Raw genomic sequence first — 19,911 nt, forward strand, 5'->3', positions numbered from 1 at the left:
CCATGCAGCCTCACCAGGTCTTCCTGCTTCCTGCTGCAGCTGGGCAGGAAGGGTGGGAGAGGGGTGGCCTCTGCATGGCCTTGCCATGTCTTCCTGCTTTCAGCTGCGAAAGCAGGAAGACCTGGTGATACCACACGGCAACCCTGGCTGAGCAGGAGGGGAAGGAGAGGCGTGGCCTCCTAGCTGCAGGGGGACTTGAGAGCTGCCACGCTGGTAGGATCTTCTCCGCTTCAGTCGGTAAACGTCTGGCTTTAGGGCCTATTGTTCTTCTCTTCGGAGTTTCTTTTTTCTTTTTTCTTTTTTCTCTTAAGTGAAAGGGCAATAATGGATTTTGAACTCTTTAGTTTGGGTCTCACTACTAGATAGACGTTGTCTCACCCCCCCCTCCCAGCCTATGGCCAAGAGGTGGGGTTTCTTTAAATGGTGCCTCAAGTACGGTAGTAAAATCACCCCCCCGACGGACATTATTTTACAGTCCCCAAAAAGAACAGAGGCCTCCGTCCTATTATGGACCTCAGGGAACTCAACCATTTTATCTCCTATCGGAAATTATGAATGACAACCTTGCAAAGCATTCTCCCACTTCTTGACAAAGACATCTGTATGGTAACCCTGGACTTGCAAGACGTATATATATTTCCATATCACTATCTACCCATCTCACGGGGTTTTTTTTTTCATTTTGTGGTCGGCAACGGGCATTTCCAATACAAAGCCCTCCCTTTTGGGCTCTCAACAGTGCCCAGAGTCTTCAGAAAAATGATTATTGTCATTGCGGCCTACCACTGTCTTCAGGGTGTGCAGATCTTTCCATACATCGATGACTGGTTGCTGGTAGCAAGCTCCAAAGAAACTCTGCTCAACCATATTGATTTGACATTGGTTACCCTAGATGCTCTGGGCCTGAGGGTGAATCTAAAAAAGTCAATGCTCTTTCCTTCGTTAAGAGTCCAATTCTTCGGAGCGATCTTGGATTCAATGGTTTGCCGAGCCTTTCTTCCTCCCAAGAAGGCGGATGACATTATTGCTCTCATCAACCTAATGAAGAAACAGGGAGATGTGTTGGCAAAACAGATTCAATGACTCTTAGGGCTGATGGCTGCCACCACAGTGGTACTTGTCTTCGCCAGTCTAAGGATGAGACCACTTCAGCTGTGGTTCCTCAAGAGGTTCCATCTGCAGTGGCAGTCCCAATCTGAATGGTTCGTACTCCTTGCACAAGTGCTGGCTTCCCTGCAGTGGTGGGAAACTCCAGGAAACCTTCTTCAGGGAGCCCCATTTTATGCACCCAACCCTGAAATGACCCTCACCATGGATGCATCCCTGTGGGGATGGGGAGCACATCTCAAAGGTGTGTCTGTGGGTGCCAGATGGGAAGCTCATGTGGCCCACAAGCACATCAACTTTTTGGAACTATTGGCCATCCAATATGCCCTCAGGTCTTTTCGCCACCTTGTGGCTCACCGCATGGTAGCAGTCCTGACCGACAACACTACCGCTCTGTGCTACCTGAACCAGCAAGGGGGAACAATGTCCAGGGGACTCTGCCAACTAGCCTTGGAGATTTGGGCCGAATGCCAATCACGGGATGTGTTCATCATCGCGGCTCACCTGTCCGGTTCGCTCAATGTGTACGCGGACTTTCTGAGCAGGGGGGGGCATCACTTCACAAGTGGGAACTCAACTGGGAGTATCTCCAGACAGTTTTCAACAGATAGGGTCACCCAGAAATAGATGCGTTTGCAACGTGCCAAAACGCAAAGTGTCACCTGTTCTGTACCAGGACGGGACGGGACCCTCTATCTTTGGGAGACAGTCTCCTTCACCTGTGGTCCCACAGGCACGTGTATCTGTTCTCACTAATCCCTCTGCTTACCAAAGTGCTGAGTAAGATCATGAAGGAACAACCTCAGTGCATCCTTGTGACCATGTCAGCATTGGTTCCTGACTCTACTCCACATGTCACAAGGTGCCTTCGTTCACTTCCCTTCGGCACCAGATCTCCTCCTGGCTCAGGGGAGCCAGGTGCTCCACCACGATGTACCACACCTCAAACTCACAGCATGGAAGATCCTTTGGCACAGCTTAAAAGCAAGATAGATCATGTTCTGTTGAACTGTCACAAACCGGCTACGCGTGCTTCCTATGATGGGAAATGGAAGAAGTTTTTAACTTACCTTGAGTAGTTGGGTTTACCTCCGCCTCCTACAAACTTGATCGCAGTTTTTGGATTCCTGTTGTCCCACTTAGACTTCGGTCTTACTTGTTCCTCACTGAAGGTGTACCGGGCTGCCATCTCCACTAATCACCCTACAGTGGACGGCTATTCCATTTTTTCTCACCCTCAAACAAAGCAGTTTCTGAAGGGTCTTGCTCGCCTCTTCCCTCTGGCTCGTGGCCCTACCCCCTCCTGGAACTTACCTCTAGTGCTGTCCAAGCTGATGGGCAGGCCATTTGAGCCCATGGCCCCATCTAGCCTGCCTCGTCTCTCATGGAAGACTGCCTTTCTAGTAGCTATTACCTCAGCAAGATGAGTGAGCGGGTTGTCTGCACGCCGTTGCGATTCACCATACTTATTTTTTCACCATGATGGTGTCACCTTGGCCCCGGATGTCTCTTTCCTGCCCAAGGTTGTTTCCAAGTTCCATTTGCAAGCTGATATCATTCTTCCAGCATTCTTCCCATCCCCTGAAAGAGATGAGGAATGTCGTCTTCACACACTGGAAGTAAAGAGAGCCCTACTTTTCTACCTAGATAGAACAAGGCCTTTCCGGCAGTCACCAGCCTTGTTTGTCTCCTATAACACACCTGTGCAAGAAAAGAATCTCTCTTCGCAGCATCTATCCAAATGATAATGGAAACAATCAAACTGTGCTACCTGCTGGCCAAGAGGCCACTTCCGGGTCCTCTCTGAGTGCAGTAGCTGGGCAGTAGCTATGTCTATAGCCTTCCTGAGAGGTTCGTCGCTCAGTGACATCTGTCGTGCAGCAACCTCACACGTTTGTGAAGCATTATGCCTTGGATGTGCATCTGCATCAGTGTTCTGCGGTGGGATGGGCATTGTTACAGGCAGCACAAGTCTAGGACCTTCAGCTCCCTCGTCCAGGTAGGCTTGTTTTTGCTTGTTAATCTTCCAGAGGTGTGATGCACAGAGACCATGAAGAAGATAGACAGGTTGCTTACCTGTAACTGATGATCTTCAAGTGGTCATCTGTGCATTCACACCACCCGCCCTTCTTCCCCTCTGCTTTCGATCCTTTTGTTCTTTGCTCTGAGAGTGCTGGCAGCGGTCAGGAGGAACTGGCGGGATTGTCATGCCCCTCCCCTAGTCATGCCCTGTGGGGCCAGCGCATGAATGGGGAGTGGGCATGAAAATCCCTTTCATTTTCTAAGAAGTACTGGTCGAGGTTGGGCGCAGGCGCACTATATCCCAGAGGTGTGAATGCACAGATGACCACTCGAAGATCATCAGTTACATGTAAGCAACCTGTCTATTTATGACGACAAGAGGCATATAGGGCAATACCCCCTCAGAAGTATGTCTTGATCCCTCCTTGAATTCTCAGCCTTTAAAAAAAAGTGAATCTCTAGCTGTATTCTTTTTGGAAGATATAAGGAAAAATGTGCAGATGATTTTTGTTCACATTGCCTGGGAATGATTGGGGAAGGGAAAGCCACAAGATAGCTGAAGCTGAGTCAGCTGACCCTCTACAGATCAAATCTATTCTGGTTTGCTGTATTCCATAGTCTTATGAGTCAGTGTTATATCTGGAAAAGTGAATTTCAGAAAAAGAAATTCCTTTCCCCATAACAATGCTAGCAGGGAGATCATTTTTCACCAAATAGTGTGACTGTTCATGACCAGTTCGAGCCTGTTCATCAGATTACTTTTCTTATATTCACACAACACAGTACAGTACAGTGCAATGGGCAATATTTCACACATGCACTGCAGTCCTACTTTTCCTTCTCCCCAATGGATCTATTGCTGCTTATTATTAAGCAGCCAAAGATATAAATACAGAGTGAGAAAATTAAGCAGTCAACCATTGGCTACAAATAAAAGTTATATTTTTTTAAAAAGACTTGCCTTTGGTGTTTATGTATGCTTGTGTTATTGAGGAATTATTTTTTAAAATAGCATGCAGCTTTTCAGCCAGCCTAATGGGAATTGTAGTACCTTCCCAGGTCTTTTAACCGCCTGACCTACCCACCCGTGATTCTGTGGCAGAATCAGCTTCACCTCCTGTGGAGGTGCAAAGGAAGCTTGCAAGGTACACCAGAGGTACTGTCTACCTACAAAGCTGTTTAGCAGTTACTTGATGTAATTGTTGGTGAGACAAAAAAACAACAACTAATACTCAGCTCATGAATAATCATGGCTTAACCGGCCTGATGTGAAATTCTCAACATACGTAATGTGAAGATCATGAAAGAGCTTGGCATGAGGAAGAAATGATAATTTTCTAAGACAAAGAAAGCAAAATTAAAACAAAAACAAACAAGAGATCACTGAAACGGCTTATATTCTAGAACAGCTGAACAATATTTAGATTAAAAAATGTCTTTGAATACTGAGATTAACAATTCTGTTTTGACAACCGAGGTGATTCTGACATATAAGGGTCATTTTCCTTTAAGTTGCTGAGCAGCCACCTCCCCACCCCCAACTGTTTTAGGCCTTACCAGGAATTTGTAGAGAAATAAAGAAAGAATAATTCCACATTTCAAGAGATTTTAAAATATGCTTTGAGTCTCCCCAAAGCAAACATTTTAAAACAAGATTATGGAACTTCTTTTGGAAAAGTTATATCAATATATTTCTTTTTCCATATGATTTCATAGTACCACAGCCCCTCTTGGGGTGCAGAAGCGAACCTGACCACATTTTTCCAGGCTTACATCATCTGTTTCACTCACACTTTCACATCCTGCATTAAACCTCCTGCATGCACATCAACAAGACAGGACTGTAAAAGGAGTGTAACTGGGGAACTATTTTTTGCGATATTTGATAGGAGCAATTGTGTGCACTGCTGTTTTAGAGTAACTGTGGCTATACTCTACAATGTCAACAAAAGTCACTTTTGCCATATGGAAACTTAATTATGTCAGGAGGATCTATTCCAAAACACTTTGGAGAAATTCAAGTCATTTAAAGAAATCTGTTTTTAAAAAGCATTTGAGAATCAAACCTTTCTTACATAGCAGTGTTCATATTTCAGAGTTAGGACTTAAAAGTTAACAGATTTGAGAATAATAAAAAGGAGTTTTTAGTTATTTTTAGGTGGTTGGAAATTTATTAGGTGGGAAGAAAACATAGATATTTCCCTGCAATCCTTCAGTGTAAGTTTAATCTTGCTTTTCTTTAAGGTACTGAGTAAAATTCCAGCTCTGCCAAAATTCAAGACAAAACATCCCTTTCTTTCTTTCCTTCAGCACACACAGGCATTGTTGAGGAAATCTATGGTGCATTCTGACATCATAACAAATTCCACTTAAGCAGAGGTCTTTGGGCCTTGGGCATGACCACAGCTTGTTTTCTGTGCTCACAATAGCGTCCTTGCTCCTCCAGTCTCTTCACTCTCATGGGGCTTGATTTAACACTTCCTGATTTGGTCAAGCTCCCTACAAACTGTGCCTTTAGACACCTCTGCAGACTGGGGTTTAGCCAAACGGAGAAGTTTGCAATCAAGCTCTATGTGCAAAGAAAGGATGGAGAGGAGTACACAAGCATGACAAAGAAGCTGTGATGGTGCCCAGTAAATCTCAGTTTTGTCACTGTCATCATACCTAAATAAAGCCTGTATCACAACTGTGTCTGGTGATTGAACACATGCTGAGCAACAGTAATAGGATGCCCTCTGATACGCATCCACTGACGTTAAAAGAAGATGCATAAAGTCTTCTCCCATTGATGTCATTCCTCGGTGAATTACACCTGTTATGCTGGGTCCTATGAATCTTTGCTAAGTCAGGGGCCTTGCTACAGTGCTTTCTCCCTTGGATGAAGGCTTCCTTGCTTAGTGGAAAAGAGTTGGAAAATCCACCCATATATGATATTTCTCTGAAGATTAAACTCATTTTAATCTGGAGAAATGCCATGCATTACAAAGGGGAAAGGGATAACAGAGGAACAAAGGCAGGGCTTTTTTTGTAGAAAAAGCCCAGCAGGAACTCATTAGCATAATAGACCACACCCAACAACAGAAATTCATTAGCATATCCAGCCACACCCACCTTTTGCTTCTTATTCTGTTTACCTTGTTTGTTGTCAAAACCTAGGGCTTTTTTTGTAGCAGGAACTCCTTCGCATGTTAGGCCTCTCCCCTAATGTAGCCAATCCTAATGAGTTTCTGCTATTGGGTGTGGCCTATTATGCTAATGAGTTCCTGCTGGGCGTGGTCAACTTGGGAGCCAGCCGGAACTCCGTTCCTGTGCGTTCCTGCCCCAAAATAGCCCTGAACAAAGGGATCATCTGGCCTGTACAAATCTTCCCTCCTAGGGCTACTTTTCACAGTATGATTGTAATATGCCATTCATGTCTTCTTCATGGTGTCTGTTACTTTTCAGCCTTGCTCCTACCATTTGCTTTGGTTACAGACTGCCACCAAGAAAAGCTGACAGACAGGCATGAAGACCAACTGTACTGGTAGAGGATTAGTGCCACATGATAACTTAGTACATATACAGTGGCCCATTGTGTAGTTTGTTAGTAATTTGGCTTTATTGTAATTTGCTTGGCTTCATCAATATATCTAATTCTCAGCATGACCAGATCTATGGATGCTTAAATCCAGATATTGGAGCCATGGAGAGACAAGACAGATTTTTCTATAAATCTGATAAAAACCTCATGTTTCAAGGAAAATCTGAAATCTAAACAAAAATACATTGGGGGTTAACCTCCCCAATTTATAGAAGCAGCACTATAGCATTAAGAAATGAATGCTTTCAGTGGCTGTTGTTAGGCAACTGCAACATGGTTAATGTTTCAGCCTTGGTTTTTGTCAGTAGAAGGTGGAGGGGGGAGTCGGGGCCATTTCTGGGGCTGTTTTAGACTTTGAGGGAGTTTTCCCTCAGGAGACCGTGGCCCCGCCCCCAGCGTGCCTGGCATGGTCGCGTCACTTCCGGGTGACACGCACGTTGGGGTGGGGTTCCCCCCGGGGCCCTATCCGCCGCCGGCGGGGACCGGGCCTCTGGGGCAGGGGTTTCCCTGCCCCCCGGGGGGACTTGGCAAGCCTAGAGACCCAGGTTCAAATCCCCACTCTGCTGTGGAAGCTCACTGAGAATTTATTTATTTATTAGATTTATACCCCACCCTCCCCGCCAAGGCAGGCTCAGGGCATCTTACATAAAAATTTAAAAACAGAATAAAATCATACAGCAGTTCTAAGTGCTATACACAGATATTGCATGCCAGATGGTGAAACAAACACATTTCCGAATATTAATCATAACAGGTGTCAGTAATAGCAACAGTCGATGGTAGAATTCCAGGGTAAGACTCTGATTTTAAATTAAGATGTTATATGTGGCTTTTCACTCGAATGCCTGGTGGAAGAGCTCCATCTTGTAGGCCCTGTGGAATTGTAATAATCTCCACAGGGCTCTGATGTTGTTGGTGAGCTCATTCCACCAGCATGGAGCTGCCACAGAAAAGGCCCTAGCCCTGGTAATGGCCAGTCTGGCCTCTTTAGGGCCAGGGAGAACCAGAAGGTTTTATGTCCCTGAACGCAGTACTCTCTGGGGAACATGTGGGTATGCTGGCCCCTGACTGTAAAGGACTTTATAGGTATGCTATAGGCAGCCAGTGCAGTGCTTTCAGTGCAGGTTGGATGTGCTCTCGCAGAGGGAGACCCAACAACAGCCTGACTGCTGCATTCTGCACCAGCTGCAGCTTCCAAATTTGGGACAAAGTCAGCCCCATGTAGAAAGTGTTGCAGTAGTCTAATCTCAAAGTGACCATTGTGTGGATTACCGTTGCCAAGTCACTGCATTCGAGGAAGGGAATCAGCTGCCTAATCAGCCAAAGATGGCAAAAGGCTGACTTGGCAGTGGCTGCTACATGGGCCTCCATCGTTAAGGAGGTATTCAAGAGCACTCCCAAACTCCTAACCTCTAGCAATGGCATCAGGGGCACCCCATTGAAGGTAGGGAGTGAGATCCCTAACCCTGGACTCTTGTGACTTAGGCACAGAACCTCCATCTTCATTGGATTCAATTTCAGTTGGCTCAGTCTAAGCCATCCAGCCACAGCTTGTAATGCCAGGTCCAGATCTTCTTTCCCAGAGTCAGACCAGCTGCCCAACAGCAGATATAGCTGGGTGTCATCAGCATACTGGTAACAACCCAGTCCATAGCTCTGGGAATCTGGGCAAGGGGACACGTGTAGATGTTTAATAAGACCAGGGATAGAACCACCCCTTGGGGCACTCTGCAAATCAGTGGATGCCTTTGGGGCAGCTCTTCCCCAAGCGCTACCTTTTGTCCCTGACTCTGGAGGAAGGAGGCAAGCCATTGTAAAGGTGGACCCCGGAATTCCAGCATTGGTGAGGCGGTAGATCAGTAACTGATGGTCAACCATGTTGAATGCAGCTGACAGGTCTAACAGCAACAGTACCACCATCCTGCCTTTATCCAGATGTCTTTGGATGTCATCCATGATGACAACTAGTGCCATCTCTGTGCCATGGCCTGGGCGAAAGCATCATCCAGAAAACTCTGCAAGTGACTTGCCATTGCTCTCAATTATTTTGCCCAAATAGGGCAAATTGGAAACCGGCTGGTAGTTTACCAATTCTGCCGAATCCAAGGATGGTTTCTTTAAGAGAGGGTGAACCACTGCTTCCTTAAGTGCCCTTGGGAAAGTCCCTTCAGAGAGGGACTTGTTAACTATCTCCCACAGGGAACCTCACAACTCATCATGGCTAGCTTTAATCAGCCATGATGGGCTAGGGCTGCCACGTCCCCTGCCCCAGAGGCCCATTCCCCGCCGCCGGCGGATTGGGCCCCAGGGGGAACCCCACCCCGACGTGCGCGTCACCAGGAAGTGACGTTATGACGCCAGGCACGCTGGGGGCGGGGCCACGACCATCCGAGGGGAAAACTCTATGTTTCCCCCTTGGATGGTCGTGGCCCCGCCCCCAGCATGCCCGGCGTCATAACGTCACTTCCTGGTGATGTGCGTGCGGTGCACGCATGCTTCACATGCACACACATTGGATGCTGGACGGGAGTCCCCCACTCCCAACGATTATCGACTTGGCAACCCTATGATGGGCACAGGTCAAGGCTGCAGGTGGTGGGGTAACCTTCGGCCAGTTACATATTCTCCATCTCACTTACTTCACAGGCGACTTCCCACAGAGTTGTTGTAAGGATAAAATGGAGGAGAGAAGAAAGCTGCTTTGTGATCACGCCCCCCCCATCTGTTTATATGGCTCTAGTAGATCTTTCTTCCTCTACCTAGAAGTTAGTGCCACATAAAAACTGAAGAATTTGGCCACTAATTTAGTTTTCAGAGTAAAATTACCAGTGCCTTGAAATCTCTAATAACTTTACAAAAGTTTTGAGGACTATGAAGAGTTGTGGTGACAAGATAGCTCATAAAAGACCCAGTGCATGAGCTGAAGACCTTTGGATCCTTGTCAATCTATTTTAAGATTTAAACTGGGTTTGCTGCTATAATTTTGAACATGGTGTTACAACTACTGGCTGTTTGTTAATACTTGGATATTGCATCAGTGGGAGTGAATGGAAGGAGATGGTCAGGGCAATTAAAAATATGTTGTCATCCTAAGCAGGTATGCTGCACGGAGGAGCAAGTTGAACCTCTGCAGTGCTAGGAGCAGCAGAGGGACTTGGCTTGGATCTGACAGTGGTTGTAAACTATGCAACTTGCCTCCTCCTGTACTGTTGGCAGCTGTGAGTAAACTGAGCCCCATTGGTGAGCTCCTCCTCATTGTGCTACCAAATCAGTTGTATGAATAGTTTGGGTAGACAGTGAGCCCTGGAGATGGTCAGGTGACGCTGGAGATATTTCTTGCATATTATCGATGAAGATGACCATCAGAGAAAGTAACACTTCCAAAGTTCTGTGTATATAATTCAGGAGGGCATTGTTGTATAGATCATAGAACAGGGGAGTTAAACTCATTTGTTACAAGGGTCGGATCTGATATAAATAGGACTTTGTTGGGCTAGGCCATGTTTGTCATAAAATGTAATGCCAGGTAGCGAAGATATTAACTTTATAAAGGACACCGACAAACACAGTTAAAGGGTTTTTAAACTTAAAATACAAACATGCTTAAAACAGTAACACTCTTGCTATATTTTATTTAACAGTCTTTGATAACTGACACTTCCCAAACCTCCCCTCCCCCTAAAAGATGCCTACCTAAAATGGAAAAGTGGGGGGATAGTGGTATTTGGCAATGCTATTTTTAAAATAAAACATCTAGAAAAAGCACAAGGATCACAGCAGAAAATAAAAATATAAATGCTCTGAGCCTAGGAGAACATGTAATGGCTGGGTATTGCAAGCTCCACCCCCACCCCCCACCTCCAGTCTACTCGGAGTGGCAGTGGCTCTCCAGCATAATGTCCCCCTCTGGCTGTGTGTTCCCAGGTTAGAGTACTCACTCAGGCACCTGTTCTCAGGTCCATTCAGCAGAGGCAAGCTGGCTCAAAACATCAGTCCTTTATTTGCAAGCAGTCAAATTCAACTGGCATACAAACACTGGAAACTGAAACTCTACTCCATTGAAATACATTGCAGCTCAAAAAAAGTTGCAAAGAAAATATGGAATGGATTTTCCATTGAGGTTTCTGGTCCCTGATAGACTACTCTGGGACTGGAATGACAGCCCCCAGAGTGGAATTCCATTCCAAGAAAGCAGCTGCTACTCCCAGGAACCATCATTCCACTCTGGGGGCAGTAATTCCAGTCCCAGAGTAGTCTATCTGGGCCTAGAGACCTTAAAGGAAAATCCATTCTGCATTTTCTTTGCAGCTTTTTTTGTGTGCTTTAGCCTAGAGGAGCTTCCTGCTGGAGGAGAAACTGTGAAGACAAGGCCCAGTCAGCTGGGAAGTTCCGATCTCTCTCCAAAGGGCGAGGACAGGCAGGGGAGGGATGGGGGTGGAGAAGAGAGCCGCGGGCCTGATTAAAGCCCTGGGCAGGCTGCTTCTGGCCTGCAGGCCGTAGGTTTGACACCCCTGTCATAGAACTATATTATAACTACATCATTTAGAAAGATGTTTTAATAATGGGAGAGGGACTGCGGATTATAATGTGTATAGTACGTACTATCTGTTGTTATGTGTAATATCCTACTGTGTAATTTCTGCATCATTTAACATGCCATGTTAATTTTTATTTGTTTGTTCGTTTATGTTATTTATAATCCACCTTTTTCACTGAGACTCAAGGTGGGTTACACCATGTAAATGAACGCAATCAATAGGATGATTCTTCTTATAAGCAGGGGTCGTTTCGTAGAAAGTGTCATAAGGCCACACCCCCTGACATCACCAGAAGTGTGTCATAAGGCCACACACCCCGCCCCCCAACAGTCCCGGCCGCCGCCGGCCTTGCAGCTCCACCGCCGAGCCCCATGAGGGGCCCGGCGGTGGACCTCCAAGGCCAGCGGGAGTGCAAGAAAGCCCTGCGAAGGCCCTCCCTGGCCCCAGGCAGGCAGGGGTAGGGAGAGGCAGGGAGGAAGCAACTTACCCTCCCTCTTCTCCTGCCTCCTCCTGGCTGAATAAGGGCCGGAGGCGGGGCGGCCGGAAGCAGGGGGTGGGGCTTTGTCATGTGCCCCGTCCCCTGTACCTCACCCGGGGGAACTGCGATCTTCCACGATCCCCCCTGAAATGACCTTTGCTTATAAGCATTGTTTCTGTTTGGTTTCAGATTCTGGAAACTGAACCCTATTACACACTGTTTACTGGATGTCCCATCCGGTTGATTGCATTGATTGCAATCTTCCTTGAATTTCAATGGAAAGGTGGACTACAATTAATGTAAATAAATAAAATAAATAAATCTTTGTTCCTAGGGACCTGAGGGTTGTTTGAAAGCAAGCACCTTGGGGTGCAGGATCTCCCTGGGGATCTGATATGGGGTAATGCATCTGCTCCATGGCGGAAGAACTTCTTTGTGTCCACTTATATTCTGCTTGTGTATTTGTAAAATAAGCAGATATTACAAAAGCACCATCCAACTCAGGTCTTCTATTATGCAAAGGAAGCTAAACACAACTTCTCACCACCCCATTAATGGTATAACAATATTTTTGTTTGCATAGTGACATTCCTTTCCTTATCCTCTTCTCTCACCATTATTTTTGTTTGTTGACTTCATTGTCAACTCTGAGCTGGTTGGGGAAGGAACGTTCTGTTTTTAGACTGATTTTAAGAATAATGACAATTGTAGGGGGCATACTTGATAGCAGAACATCTGTGGTATATGCAGAAAGTCTGGGGTTTAATCCCTGCAGCTCAGTGCTTCAAGAATCAATGTTATAACACTGTTTCATATGAGTTTGTAATGGCTGGTAACAATGGTACCTTGCTGTCCAACTAATTAAGCATTTTTCTACAGTATTTACAATGATATGGATTTTATATTTGTCTTATAGATAATGCCGGTGAGGAAAATTCCATGCAAAGCCAATGCACCTTCTGGATCATTTTTTGCACGGGACAACACTGCAAATTTCTTATCCTGGTGCAGAGATGTAGGAGTGGATGATACTTGTCTGTTTGAATCTGAAGGTTTAGGTATGTAAACACTTGATCATCCCCATTTTTATTCTCTTATAATGTAATGTAATTTGCATTATATCAAGTTTCATCTGTTGTTTTAACAATTTTCATGGGAGCAGAATCAAATCTAAGATAATAAAAAGTTTCTTTAAAAAAACACAATTGTATTTGGAATGGGCATTGGATGATTTGACTTGCTGAAGACTGCCTCAATTCATAGCTGTGGTTTTTAAAACAATAAGGTGCCATCTTACTTTGAGACTTGGTTCAGACATAATACAACCATGGTTGATTTTAACTATAGTTGGTTTGTGAAATGAGGATTTATGAACACTCAAAGCTTGATTTCCCTCAACAAATACACACACACACACACAAATGGAACCTGGGTCATATCCCAGCATGCAATGTGCCAAGGGTGGCATTAAGATACAAGCCAGAAAATCTACCTTTATATATCATGTGAAACCATTGTTAAGACTGTGGCTGATGAGAGCCATATTGTCAGATCCTGGTTTGATCTATCCTTATTACTTGTAACTAGTGGAGTGACTTGCATTTGGACAATCACATTGGCCATAATTATTTTAAGTAAACAATGGTTTCATGTAATGCCTGAAGTGAGCCCTTGTTTTGAAGAAAATAAGAATGAAGGACTTATTTGAACAGACATCAAGACAAAAAGGCTTGATTTTCCTGTGGCATAACTTTGACTGCTCTCTAGAGCAGTCCTACACATATAGAAAGTCATCGTTCCTAGGCACAGAATGCAGCTGTCCAACATGAGGGTGATAGCTATTACCCTGAGTTGTCTCTGGTTCACAGAGTACGTGAAATAATTTCCCAAATGAAAGCTACAGAATCTTTGAATCTTCTGGAATAGTTGGTTCTTGAGAAGTTTGAATGCTAGAGTCTATAGCAGTTTCTTCCATAAATCCATCCGGTAATGGTGATTGGTTCAGATGGATTTGCTTGCAAAGAACTTTAAAAAATCTGCTACTTTTTCATATTTACCCACTAAAGGTAAGAAAGAGGGCCAAGTGTTGACATCTTCAATAAACTAATTTTGGATTGTAATTTAATACAAACAACTGAGAGAACCAATGATTAAGCAGTAGAATGAACATTACTGCAGCTGGTTTGGAATCTGAGGTAAGAGCTGTTCAACTGAAATAGAGTTGCTATTACAGGCTTAAGAAAATTACTACAAGATATTGTTCCTTTGGATGTCATTCAAGGCTGATTAGCTCTTAAATCACGTAGCTTTCCTTTTCTTTTTTTAAAAAGTGGGCTTATTCTGATAGATCTTATTATGTACGGTACTCTGCAATGCTGTGCAGTTGTGAAAGTTTTGAAGTCCTGTGCTTATCTGTAACCATCCCCTCTCCTGTAGTTCCTTTTCTGTAATGTTGGGGACTGAATGATCAGATGTGTAACCAGGCTGCAAAAAAGCAAACTTAGAGGGCTGCCTGATATCAGTTGGGGCCATGGTCATGGAAAAGAGGGCATTTAACTCTGCCTTTCCACCATTTCTCCAACTATAATTGGCCACTCTATATAGCTTTATGTCCTAGGAGGGGGGGAAAGGCATTATGAACACCTGCCTTTTTTCCTTTACTGTTGCTTAAAGCAGCCTGGGAGGGAGGCATTTTCATGGCTGAACTAGATGTTACATCTGACAGAAGTTGGGCCCTTCTTCCTCCCAAGTCAAATTGGGCCTTGGAGTTCTTGTGAATGTTCATTGCCTGATATCATACCTGTCCCTAAAATAAGTCAGGGGATCTTGACCCAACTTGTAGCAGTTTGACCCTCAGTTGGGGAAATGGCTCATTGTGAAGGGGGGAAAGTTATATTGCTCCCCTCTCTCTTTTTTTTGCAGTGACACAGTGCCCATATATGTTGCTTCTCTCCATGACTGGTTCCTTCCTTCCTTCCTTCCTTCCTTCCTTGCTTCCTTCCTTCCTTCCTTCCTTCCTTCCTTCCTTCCTTCCTTCCTTCCTTCCTTCCATCATTAACACATATGGGAATGTGAATCTGGTCTGACTCTTCAGTCTCTAGGGAACAGCCCAGTAGTTCTCATATCTTGGAATTTATACACTCACCGTTCTACATAAGTTTATAGCAATAGTTCAAAATAATAGAAACTATTGCTACAGTGACTCCCCTAACTTCATCTAGCTGATTCCCTGAGTACCAAGGCAAAGAGTAAAAATGGCAGTATTTGTATCTTGGAACAGCTCTTCATCAAGAAGCAGTGATTTCAGCAGTCACCATCTTGATAATATAATTTTCTCCCCCCTTCACACTTTTGTCAGATCTCTTTTGCTACAAAATCTAGGACAACCTTTTGCCTCAAGATTGTATTTCAGCTGAAGATGAAGAGAATCAATTGTTTGGTTTGGATTGGAATTGAGATAAAACTGAAAAAAGCTGTTGTGATGGAAGACAAGTCTGTTTGTGTAGTGCACTAAATGAATTCACTGTACTGTCTCATCAAGGGGTCTCTGTTTTCAACTGCTAAAAGGTTTTTTGAATCTGTCCAGCTCTTATCTTGGTGGCAACTGATCTGTTGGTGTTCAGTTTCGGCATTCTGTTCCTTGCTATCCCTGTTCAGTCCTTTCCTTCAGCTATTTCTCATCATTTAATTATTACATAACAGTAATAATAGTTAATTTGTTTTTAATGGCAGACAGCACAGGGAAACATCTCAGCTAAAGTGGACTGTGCTCATACTGATACACAACTGTTGATTTGACAATCTGAAATCCTCTTTCTGATCTTCCAGTGAGGAGGAAGCAAATTATTTTGTGGAAGGACAGAAATGTTGTAAGGTCAAGTACCCCAATTAACATTGAATTCCAGAGTAATCTACATACAAACATGTGGCAAAATAAATGGACACCTATAACATGTTGATATCAGAATATGTCTTCTTGCAACATATGTGCCTGCTGTGCTGTAGTCTGATTTGTTAAAAAAACAACAACCCTGTTCTCCCAGGAGCTATGAACTGTACCATGTATAGAAGCAACAGTTACTAGTTCCCAATAGATTTGCACTGTAAAAAAATACTAATAGCAGCAGCCCGTTCCTGAGTTTCTGCATGACCTTCTACAAGACAGGTTGCTACAGATGACATCATGGTAATCTAACTGTAAAAGTAGGGGTAGCCAATAAGAAGGAAGCATTGGGTTGGATCCTGTTGGACAGATCTATGAGTGCAGGGGAGACACTTTTCACTGAATTGCCACCCTCCTGTGGCAGCCCTCCAACTCCCCTGTCATGCTGTCTCCTGGGAGTCTTCAGCCCCCAGGAGAAACATTTTGGGACATTTTTGGCAGCAATGGAAGGGAGTGGCTAGAAAGTTGCACTACCACCTGGAGTAAATTTTGATGGGATCCAAGCCAACATGTTGTTCTTCCTACTGTTTGGAGCATGAATTCTTTCCACAGGCTGTAACCGTGGTTAACTTTCATATCGGTAACAGCTAACAAGGGTTCACACTGTTTTCTCCTATGTTTGTGATCAGTTGTTGTGGCAAAAAAGAGGCAGAAGAAGCTAGAAGAGTCCTGACCTACTGGGCAAAAGGCAGCAGCTCCTCTATAACCATGGCTGTGATGTGGCAAGGCAAGGCAAGGAAGGGAAGAACAAGGCCCAGAGAAGGGAGGGTTGGAGCTGGACTTAGCCAGTGTGCGTAGAGCTCAAGGATAAAAATGGAGATATGAGGGGATGAGAAGGAGGAAGACAGAGAGGGAGAGAGGACAAGCTGGCTTGGAGAGGGCAAGACAGCACAGGCAAGGGAGGAAAGGAAACCAAGAGAAAGAGCTGTGGCCCTGGGCAGAACAAGAGAACTAGACCTGGTCAGCTCTAGGTGAATCAACCCACAATAGAAGTGCAGCTCAGCCCCTAAGGCTGAATTCAGGTCAGTGAAGGAAACCAAGCTTCTGTGGAAATCTGTTTGGAAGTGTTCAGTGGCAATCAAGCAAAAGTTAACAAGCACAATTGAGTCCTGGTCAGTCTCTGTCCATTATGTCCCACTGCCCCCTACTGGAGCTATAGTTATGTATCAGTGATAGGTTTAGGAGTGGCAGCAGCTGTGGGATAAATGGTTGTATGCAGCCGTCCACTGCACAGCTGTGATAGAGACTGGGTGCATGCAAAATAATTGATGTGGAATCCCAGCAGCACTGTGACTCAAATTACACATGGGGGTGAAAGGCTCATTTACTTATTTTAAACATTTATAGGTCTGAATTTTCTTCTCCAAAAATTAGCACCCAAAGTAGGTAACAACTAGGGATGAACCGGCTCATGAATGTAAGTTTGTGACAGATTTTGGCTGGTTCATGGTTTGTGAACCGAAGAGTCGCCATGAACTTCCATGAATTTTAAGGCAGTTCATGGTGGTTCATGAAGAGCTGAAAGCACAGGGTTTAATTGGCTCTGAGCCATTTAACTCCCATCTTTCTGTTCTTCACAACAAACAGCTGAGTGGCGTGGCACTCTGAGCCATTTAACCCCCTCCTTTCTGCTCCGTGCAAAAAGTGTCAGAGAGTAGAAAGCAGGGGTCACAAACCACTATGAACTGGTTCAGTTTGCGAACCAACCTTCCGGTTCATATCAGTTTGTGATTTGGTTCATGTTTTGGCCACAATTTGTGTTTCTGCCATTTTTGTGGTTCGTGCCCATCCCCAGTAACAACAAAGTTAAAATAAAGAAGCAAGTACAATAGCAAACATAACTTGCTTAAAACACTCAAGAATTCCCAAACTCCCCCTTAAATAATGCATGCTTGCCTGAAAACCAAATATATATCTTTTTACTAAGGATTTTAATTAAGGAGTTTTATCTTTTTAGCTATTCTATTGTCTGCTTCTGGCCTGAGACCTCTTAAGGATATCTTTATGTCCCTGGCTTGTTTTGAATGGCTTGCTTTGTTTTCTGATTTTACCAGCATGAATTCTACAAGGACTTGTGGAAGGGCACTTCATTTTACTCCCTGTAACATCCCCTCCTCTTTCTCTCTTCCTGACAGTCCCCATATCCTTTCCCCATTCTATGCTTCTTTTTTCCTTCCCATCCACTTATTAACCTACCTTTTACCTACCCTTACAGTTTTCAGCCTTAATTGTTATTTATTTCTTCATGTATGCCTTACCTTTCTTCCCAGTAGGGATACAAGTTGGCTTACATAATCTCTTCTCCCTTTTTTTATCCTCACAACAACCCTATTAGACAGACGGCGGATTTGAACCTGAGTGTCCCAGTCTTAGTCTGGCACTCTACTATACCACAGTGGCTTTCCCTCCTTCCCTCTCCTGTCAGGCTCTCCCTAGGAAACGTCTGAGTCCGAACTCGGGGAGGCGGGTTTTCAATACTCATCTAGGAGGATTTCTCCTTCAAACCACTACCCATCCCAAAGGTAGCCAGTATTGATTGTGTTGGTCTAGTGTGGGACACTGAGGATAGGTTGGCTGTTTTCCTGGTGTACCGTCCACCGAGCGCACTGGCCAACGGCCTGCTGAGCCTGTTGGATGTGGTCATATGGGCCTTGGAGTTCCTGAGGCTGTTAGTTTTGGGGGACTTCAGTGTCAGTGTTGATGAGGCTGCTACCTCCAGTCATGCTTCAGACCTGGTGTCTTCCATGGCAGCACTGGGGCTCTCCCAATTTGTATCAGGTCCCACACATCAAACGGACCACACACTGGATTTGATCTTTGGCATGGGGATGGATATGGATCTGACTGTGAAGGAGGAAGTGCCATGGTCAGATCACTTGGTTTTGAAGGCCCAGCTGGTTGTTCTGACTCCCCCCTGTCTAGGCGATGATCTGATTTATGCTTGCCCATGGAGACTAATGGACCTAGTTAGGTTCCATATTCCTCTGTGGGATCCATTGCCTTCCAGTGACTCATTGGATGAGCTGATAGAAGACTGGAATTCCTGTCTTTCTGAAGCCATTGATGTAGTCACTCCCCAATGTCCTCTCCATTCTCATCAAAAGTCATCTCCCTGGTATACTATGGACCTTAGGGGGATGAAACAAGAACTCAGATGACTCAGAGAACTCAGATGACTTGTATAGCAGAACTGCACAAAATCATTTCTACTGTCAATATGTTCTCTGAATGGGATGGTTATGCACAGCCTCCACCTGCTGATTCATAAGAATATAAGAAGAGCCCTGCTAGATCAGTTTAGTAGTCCATAAAGTCCAGCATCCTGTCTCACACACTGGCCAACCAGTTTCTTGGATGGCCAACAATGGCATAGAGGCTGAGGCTTTCCCATGATGTTGCCTCCTGTCTCTGGGATGTGGAGGTTCCCCTCAGTCACCATGGTTAGTAGCCATTGATAGATTTACCCTCCACTAATCTATCTAATCCCCCTTTAAAGCTGTTTATTCCTGTGGCCATTTGTGGCAGCAAATTCCACCGTTTAATCACTCTTTTGTCCATCCTGAACTGCCCAGGAGCTTCATTGGATTTAGCACCTTTGTGTTAATTGCTGCATTTCAGATTTTTTGTTTTTTTGCTTTTAAAAATATTTAATAAAGCTCTCTATGGATTCAGGGTGGTGGCTTTCCTGTTTGTTTTTAGAATGAAAGAATATTCAGGTTTTAATAGATGGACCACAAATCAGTTGGTTCTGCTCAGAGGAGTACTAGCTTGTGGATCAGGTATCTTTGATGAAATATGAACATATAATTTTCAAAGAAGATGTGAAAAACCAAAGAGTTTCTCTCATATGGATTACAGAGTATCTTCTTATACTATGGTGCTGCAGCTTTGCTGCTCAGGTCAACTCGTAAGCAGCTGTGGATATCTACTGCTTTTTAGAACTTTTTTCTCCTGATGGACCAGGACTGTGGACCTGGGTGTTAAGAAGCCCTCTTTCCACATAGTAAGTAGATTGTCAGGAAGGCACCTCCCCACATAGTTAGAATTTTGGTGCTACTAAAAGGCAGAACATTTCAGAAGAGCTTTTCTAAGTCAGTAGTAGCGCAGAGACATATCAGACAGTAATTACTTATGTGTAGAGGTGTTCATTGAGATATAAAAGCTTATTGCTCATGTGATGTGTTGTCATATCATACTGTAACCCACGAGGCCTGGCCACCTCTCATTAATTTACTTACTCTTG

General features: G+C 44.5%; 1 protein-coding gene across 1 annotated transcript in view; it reads left to right on the plus strand.

The window, feature by feature from the left end:
* GAS2 (growth arrest specific 2) overlaps positions 1–19,911 on the plus strand; it is a gene marked incomplete at its 3' end in the record, with an annotated part of 102,214 nt that overhangs the window by 42,974 nt on the left and 39,329 nt on the right. Inside the window, 1 exon segment of the mRNA XM_015408840.1 lies at positions 12,642–12,783. Coding sequence (XP_015264326.1) covers positions 12,642–12,783 — 142 coding nt within the window.

The sequence above is a fragment of the Gekko japonicus genome, unplaced genomic scaffold, assembly GCF_001447785.1.
Source record: "Gekko japonicus isolate JY-2015 unplaced genomic scaffold, Gekko_japonicus_V1.1 scaffold4037, whole genome shotgun sequence".
Lineage (NCBI taxonomy): Eukaryota > Metazoa > Chordata > Lepidosauria > Squamata > Gekkonidae > Gekko > Gekko japonicus.